Here is an 8338-nt window from a genome sequence, read left to right as displayed (position 1 = left end):
GAGAGAGAGAGGAGAGAAGGGGACTGCTGCCCGTACTGTGTTTTGTTCGATGGGCCACTCTCCTGGAGAGAGGCAAAGTGAGGACACACTCGCCAAAAGTGCTGTCCCCAGTCAGCCATGAAAACAGCATCAGTGTTCCTGCTGCTAAGCTGCCAGCACTGAAATGAGACTGTCTAATGACACAATGCCCTAGGAAGGCTCAGGTCAGCAGCCCTGCCTAGGCCCTCACAGAGGGCAGTCTGCCGTGTCACTTCAGCTGGCCGGCCCACTCTCCACACAGGGACGAAAGTGAGAGGACTGAGAATGTCCCCATAACAATCTCTACCTCTCAGAGTGGGTGTTATTACTCAACAGGGACCAGTTTCTGTTTCTGAAAAGGACTGCATGGGCAGTTAATGATCGAATGTCTTAATTACTTTTTAATGAAAATAACTTTTTTTACCCACATAAGACAACGTAACAAAATATCATGAAGGCAATGGTCTGAGCTCTAAACCCAACGGTCAAGCTCCAAAACATTCCAAAATAGTTTTGATGTTTAACATGCAGTCTAATTCTGTTTGCTCCCCAGGTCAAATAAGCCAGGTGCTCATGAATATAGAAGGAATTAAAGATGCGTGAAGTTATTAATTACAAGTTCGAGATTTTTAACAAGGTTATTCTTTCGTTTTGCTTTCCAGTCAGAGACACTGCTGTCAGGTCATCTCCTGTTCTCTCTCCCCAGGTGGCCCTGAGGGCTGGATACTCAGACAGCAACAACAGCCCTCGCAATTCATCCAAATGCAACAGTCAGCCATGGTTCTCATAAAGGAAGGTTGGTACGGGAGTGTACATGGTTCATAAACACAGGTCAATGTTGAATGTGAAAAGGGAAGAACGATAATGAATACCGAAATGAAAAATGCACTTTAAAAAAAACCTACTCATTGTTCATTTTACTTACTGAAAGGAGTAAACAAATGTAGCAAGATTACATTTTACAGTAGATGGCCAGTTAGAATCAAACTCCCAGACAGGAAATGTACATTTTTCCGTACCGCCAGTGTGCATTGAAGAGCTCTCTCTCCCCCCATCCCAGCTCCATACAACAACCAGCGCATGGCTGTCTCATTGGGAACGCCAATTAGAGTTAAACTGAAATGTTCTGTGAGGGATATTGTGATCAAGGCTGCTAACAATGGATAAATATCTCCACATGATTGCCTGTCAAACTGATTTATAAGGAATTCGGAAAGAAAATGCCCCCCATGCTCATCCTGATGTCATTATTTACTTCTTAAAACCTTAATTCGGACTTTAAAAAAACCGTATTTCTTGGTTCAAAAATGCTCCTCTCTAGACTTTACCAGAGATATGCTGAGATGGATGTAATGGAATTAAATCATGAAGGAATACATAGAAGTAAAATAGCAGCAATGCTGCAGAGTACTTGGGTTGTGTCTGAAAACGCAAGCCATCAAATCCTTGCTTCCTCCGTCCTTACCTCAATATTCTTCTCAAAGCAAATGAGGCGGCGCTCCTCGAACCTCCCCAGAGCTTTGAGGAAACAACGACTGAGGAAGCAAGGATTTAGGAATGTTTTCAGACACCATTATGGACGCTGAGGAAACAAGAGCGTTCTGGTAATTGAGCAGTTGTCAAGGACACTGATAACACACTGCAGAGATGGCAACACCCTCCTGTGTCCTGCGAGGTACGCTAATCACAGTGTTTGAGAGTGTGAACACAAGGCTTCATCTGCTGCGGGTTAGTCTTCATTCAGATCTCTTCCAAAAAGCAATGAATGTTACTGCTAGAACTGGATGTAATGCCACACATCTGGTGATAAAGCTTTATGTAATAGTGTAAACGAATTAGCGGGCAAGGCTAGATTTCACTCTCCTCATTCATTCAGCGTTAACCCATTGGCTATTTCTGAATGCCAGTGAGTGTGTGCTGGTTTATACAGAGGTTGGTGCACAGGATAAATCATGTAACATGGGCTCCACACAGTGGTGGCACAGGAAAATCAGACACCATCACTGAGTAAAAGGGCAACCAACTACTGCAGTGCTCAGCAGAAAACATTGAGGAACATTCTGATGGAAATATATGACGTTAATTAGAACATAATGTCCCAGTGACGTGCAGCCTGAGGAATCACGTCAGTTCTGTTCATGAGGCTGTCCCACTTCTATTGCAAAGAAGTATTGCTAATGAGATGTAGCCATCACAGACAAGTCAGTCACAGACCATCTAAACAAGAAGAAAATGGAATTCTCGCATGCTTGCACTGAACTTCTGTCCTCTGGATGAGACAAAATGCAAGGGGAGAACCAGCAAATTAATTCAGTGACAAAGCAGGTCTCCAATGTCTCAAAACAGTAAATCAGTGGCATGTGTTTTAGATGAGACAAAACCAGAAATTGACAACAGAATGTTGAAAAACTAAGTAGAATTTTATTAAATTAGATTCTATTATCAAAATGTCAAGTTTCCAGGATGAAGAAAACAGTGCAAAACAGTTACTTTAGACAAATATTTACAAGACAGGTAGCATTCAGCCAAGTTGAAATAAGGCAGCTGTATCATGGCATTTTTCAAAACATCCACAAAAACATCCCCCACATATAAAACATCTTGGTGAAAAGGACATTCATAATTTCCCTATGACAGCATTTCACATTTTAAAGGCCATTTCATACTTTCCTTATGATAACATTCAATAGTTCAATGGCAATAAACACATTTTACAAAACAACTTAAATACAAAAACTTAAATTCATATTTAAAAAACAGCTTACCAAAATTCAAAGCTTTCTCTTGTATTTACTCTGAGGGAATACTGTAGGCAAGGCGGAATACTGTAGGCAAGGGGGAATAGCGCAACACAAGGCAAGGATACCAAACATAGTTGAATGGCAACCACTGATATACGCTGTTCAATAGTGCAACCCCATAGACTTGGAAGCCGTGCTGATTGTTGTCAGCTGATCTTAGTGTTGGCCATTTCAGCAGGTTGGCCATTTCAGCGGGTGTTCATGGAACAAACCTGTGCTTCGCCGAGGCTTCTCTCCAGCTCCTGAATACAAGGATAGATCAACTGACTGTGCAGCTGTGCCATTTTAAACCTGAAGGAAAGAGTTATAGAAGAGTTGAAAGGAGCAGTATTCCCACTGATTTCGCTTCACAGTTGGAAAGAAAAAGTATCTGAACCCTTTGGAATTAGCTGGATTTCTGCATAAATTGGTCATCAAATTTGATCTTCATCTAAGTCACAACAATACAGTGTGCTTAAACTAATACACACATTGTATTTCTTGTCTATATTGAATACATCATTTAAACATGCACAGTGTAGGTTAGAAAAAGTTTGTGAACCCCTAGGCTAATAACTTCTCCAAAAGCAAATTGGAGTCAGGAGTTGGCTAACCTGGAGTCCGATCAATGAGACAATTGGAGATGTTGGTTAGAGCTGCCTTGCCCTATAAAAACACACAATTTGAGTTTGCTATTCACAAGAAGCATTGCCTGATGTGAACCATGCCTCAAACAAGATAGATATCAGAAGACCTAAGATTAAGGATTGTTGACTTGCATAAAGCTGGAAAGGGTTACAAAATGATCTCTAAAAGCCTTGATGTTCATCAGTCCACGGGAACACAAATTGTCTATAAATGAAGTGCAGCACTGTTGCTACTCTCCCTAGGAGTGGCCGTCCTGCAATTATGACTGCAAGAGCACAGCACAGAATGCTCAATGAGGTTAAGTAGAATCAGCTAAAGACTTACAGAAATCTCTGGAACATGCTAATTTCTCATCTGTTGATGAGACTACAATACGTAAAACAAGAATGGTTTTCACGGGAGGACACCACGGAAGAAGCCACTGCTGTCCAAAAAAACATTGCTGCACGTCTGAAGTTTGTGAAAGTGAACCTGGATGTTCCAAAGCACTACTGGCAAAATATTCTGTGGACAGATGAAACTACAGTTGAGTTGTTTGGAAGGAACACACAACACTGTGTGGAGGAAAAAAAAGGCACAGCACACCAACATCAAAACCTCATCCAAACTGTAAAGTATGGTGGAGGGAGCGCCATGGTTTGGGGCTGCTTTGCTGCCTCAGGGCCTGGACAGCTTGCCATTATCGACGGAAAAATGAATTCCCAAGTTTATCAAGACATTTTGCAGGAGAATGTTAGGCTATCTGTCCGCCAATTAAAGCTCAACAGAAGTCCAGTGATGCAACAGGACAATGACCCAAAACACAGAAGTAAATCAACAACAGAATGGCTTCAACAGAAGAAAATACACCTTCTGGAGTGGCCCAGTCAGCGTCCTGACCTCAACCCGATTGAGATGCTGTGGCATAACCTCAAGAGAGTGGTTCACACCAGACATCAAGAATATTGCTGAACTGAAACAGTTTTGTAAAGAGTAATTGTCCAAAATTCCTCCTGACCATTGTGCAGGTCTCATCTGCAACTACAGAAAACATTTGGTTGAGGTTATTGCTGCCAAAGGGTCAACCAGTTATTAAATTCAAGGGTTCATACTTTTTCCCACCCTGCACTGTGAATGTTTACACGGTGTGTTCAATACAGACATAAACATAATTGTTTGTGTGATTAGTTTAAGCAGAGTGTTTGTCTTGTTTTGTGACCGAGATGAAGATCAAATTTTATGACCAATTTATGCAGAAATCCAAGTATTTCCAAAGGGTTCACATACTTTTTCTTGCCACTGTAGGTGTCTTTTACTCCCGGTGTTTCCATCAGGAAAAAGTTGTGCCGGTCAAATGTCCAAACATATTTCAATTTGCCAGACTGATGCCAATGTGCAGTTTCTCTAGAGAAAAATCTGATCAAGCACAGGCTGGGCGATGTAGTAGGAGGTTGTAATTTCCAACAGACCAATGTTCTACATAATTACCACGTTTTCTGCGCTGAACTAACTACAATGACCATAATCCATTTGTCCGGTCTGTGTGTTTTTACACAACTTATTTACACGAGGTAATAAAGCTAGAATCCATAATGTTGCTAGGTGCACTGTTGCTCCTAAATTAGAATTCCAAGCTGCACAGCAGAATATTTAAGGGCATATGCGAGTAAAATGGTCACACTGGAGCCTCATCTGTCAGACTCACTTTGTGAACCGGTATCAGGTAATACAGTGTTGAAAGTTTGCTATAGCAAGAGCTCAAGACTAACAGGCAGAGTTTACAGACTAGAGAGATACGATTAAAAAACAACCAGAACCAACCTCCATGCATAGCCAAAGTGATTTTATAGAGCATATTTATTTATCTGGTTTTATGCATTTTTACCGTCCAAACGCTGCCAATTCTCAGTCAACGGAAACAGTTTAAAACCCAATACAGTGTTAACAATTCAAGCATGACCTGTGAAAAGGTTCCAAAGAAAGGAGGACTCTTACCTCCTGTGCAGCTCTATTGCTTTGCTGGGGTCTGGGCAATAGTGCTGTAGAGCTGTGATGCAGTGTGCTGCCAGCATGCTGTAACACTGTTCCCTCACCAAGTTGTGGCTGCTGGTGTCCCACTGTGGCAGTTCACTGGTGTACCTCCACGCCACTAGGGCGTGCTCCAGAGCAGACTCCCACTCCTCATTCTGCAGCAGCAGCTGACCCCACTCCTGGCAGGAAACCTGGGAGGAAAAAGACAAGGTTCGTTCAAACACATAGCAGGTGATGCAGCGTAGTACCAATCACCATGACAACCCAGAATTTCTAGCTATTAAACCCTCTTAGAAGGACTTAAGTCACACACAATCAGCTTGAATAAAGTTAGAGTGTAAATCTTAAGACGTATATTATTTACTGCAAGATTAAACTTCAGGTCAATTACCCGAGTTACATTCACATAAGGGTAACTTAAAGAGCATAAAACATAAATGTTGATACTCACTTTAAACACCACCAGGTGTGGATATGCCTTTCTGTAACAGTGTGCGTCTCTGTTGGACCCCAGGCGTGAGTAGGGTATAGATCTATAGACATTGGTCTTCTTCAGGTGCAGGTCCTCCTGTAAAGGTTTCAGGTCCGTAGTGAGGGCTCTGGGCTCCTGCCTCTGCCCCTGTTCTACTAAGATGAAAGATCTTATGAGCTGCACAAGCTGCTGGTTGGACAGGGGTGTCTGGTTGTCTTCCATTCTCTCACTTTGGGCCTCACTCCGACTACTCCCTGTTCTGTATATGGCTGGGTTCACTGCAAAACATACACCACCGTATTGAACACAGGCAAACTAATATAAGACTAGAAAATGAATGACATGATCCATTTAATTTGCTTACTAACATGAATGCCCACGTTTTGAGTTGCTGGTCAGGTTTCTGCCTCTAGAGGTGGTTGAGAATGGAGCTATGCGTGAACTTAGAACCTCCAGGTATGACCTTCTCAGTCGAGCTGCAAAAAAACATTTGGCATTACTTTAGAGTGCATTTGTGACTACTAACGTTACAGGATCATAGTTATCCCAGTTACAATATTCTTCTAGTTGTACTAGATAGCAAGGCAGATGCAATGTTTTGGTACTTGCATAAAACAAACAAAAATTGTCATGTCTTGCTTAATTAATAGCTACAAACATCTCACCCACAATCTTTATTACTTAGCTAAATGTCCAATATCAGCACGTTAGCTAGTTATAACTAGGTAAAGTTGTTAGCAAAGGCTAACAATAGGTACCATGTTGTGTCAATGCAATTGCTAACTCAAAGCTGGCTAACTAGCTAGTTGACCACAAGTTAAAATGGACTTATTTCCATTATTAGCAAATTGACACAATTTGTTTGTTCAGACTCAGTGTTTTATGGGATCTTACTGGCTGACTTCATTGTTATGATTTAACATATTTAGAAAATAAAGGTAGCCGTTACTTAGCTAGTTAGCCACATTTGTTCCTGGCGCGCGCTTACTTTACCAAGGACAGCTGTTATGATGCTGAAGTTGGAGGGAAATTTAGCGGGCTAACCAGCTAACGTTACCTACTTTATGAAGTTGTTGAAGTCAGACGTACCTGCAATTTTCGGCTGTGGAGCTGGGATTTCCATCAGGGCACGTCTTGAGTGACACATGGTTGCCATATTAGATACTTTGGATCAAAACGACAGACCTCTTTCAAAAAGTTTGCCAGTTATGTTGTTAGCTGTCTAGTAGTGTGCAGCCAACAGACTGTAAAGGTTGTACTAATAACACGCAGCTACCGTCTGCCAAGTACCTCAAATAAATGACATTAAATTAAATAGTTGCTGACAAAACTTTGCAAAGCTGTTCTCCCGCGAATGTATGACAAAATACTGCTTCAAGAACATAGCGCGCGGGCGTTGCTTCAATACCCATCAATCTGATTGGTTATTGTCGAAACAGGCGCGTGCATTTTTATTGGAGAATGGGATCTGTGAAACAGGCGCTGTGTTGAAATACAACAAACAATAGCTGCTTAAATACAGTAGGCCGACACATGTACTGTTGTGAATTAGGACTTACGTAGCCATTTGTGAAGTGGTTGAAGTCTGACATACATGCAATTTCTGGCTGGAGGATAGTTAGCTTGCTACTTTACAGCAAAAAGACATAGACCTTGCAAACATTTGACCAGTTCTGTTGTGGGCGACCATTGATGGACTTTCTTTTAATAACATGCAGCTGCCAAGTAGCAAACAAATGACAACAAATGTATTATGGTAATAGTCATTGCTATGAATTTAAAAAATATTCTTCTGTGGGGTTTATCAGAGGTTGGCATCCAACGTTATGAAGCATTACCGCCACCTACTGTACTGGCCTCTTATGAAAAAAAGATTGCAGTAAGAGTGCAGTATATACTGGGTGGTTCGAGCCCTGAATGCTGATTGGCTGACAGCTGTGGTATATCAGACCGTATAACACGGTTATGAAAAAACATGTATTTCTACTGCTCTAATTAATTTGGTATCCAGTTTATAATAGCAATAAGGCACCTTGTGATATTGTGATATATGGCCAATATACCAGAGGTGTGGACTCAAGTGACATGACTTGGACTTGAGTCAGACTCGAGTCACAAATATGATGACTTGCAACTCGACTTTGACTTTAACACCAATGACTCGTGACTTATCTTGGACTTAAGCCTTTTGACTCGACCTGACTTGATACCCTTCCCAAGCCCAAATATGAAAAATGATGCTATTAAAAAAGGTGTGCAGCGCATCAACTCTTCATTTAACGGATTACAGTTTGAATCAGACAGCAGCCAATCAAATTGTGCCAGTTGAGAAAAAGTTGAGCGTGGCAGTGCAGAGGAACGTCGGCGAGTGAATTCAGATGGAGCCCTTGGAAAGATGATACCCAAAATT

General features: G+C 41.6%; 1 protein-coding gene across 2 annotated transcripts; it reads right to left on the bottom strand.

The window, feature by feature from the left end:
• Window positions 1-2417: 2417 nt before the first annotated feature.
• LOC123723707 (uncharacterized) lies at window positions 2418-7341 on the bottom strand. Of its 2 annotated transcripts, none has more exons than XM_045711120.1 (5): window positions 7018-7341; window positions 6297-6404; window positions 5908-6206; window positions 5421-5647; window positions 2418-3110 (listed from the first exon to the last, which is right to left on the bottom strand). In XM_045711120.1, exons 1-5 carry the CDS (start codon window positions 7082-7084, stop codon window positions 3008-3010), a joined length of 804 nt encoding a protein of 267 aa, XP_045567076.1. In that variant the 5' UTR covers window positions 7085-7341; the 3' UTR covers window positions 2418-3007. The 2 variants fall into 2 exon arrangements, with proteins under 2 accessions (XP_045567076.1, XP_014007746.1); XM_014152271.2 differs by having other exon boundaries at window positions 6309-6404; window positions 7018-7332.
• Window positions 7342-8338: the final 997 nt, after the last annotated feature.

Source organism: Salmo salar, unplaced genomic scaffold (genome assembly GCF_905237065.1).
Source record: "Salmo salar unplaced genomic scaffold, Ssal_v3.1, whole genome shotgun sequence".
NCBI classification, from domain to species: domain Eukaryota; kingdom Metazoa; phylum Chordata; class Actinopteri; order Salmoniformes; family Salmonidae; genus Salmo; species Salmo salar.
The sequence above is the reverse complement of the archived record's forward strand: the minus strand, read 5'-3'. Positions and strand labels throughout refer to the sequence as shown.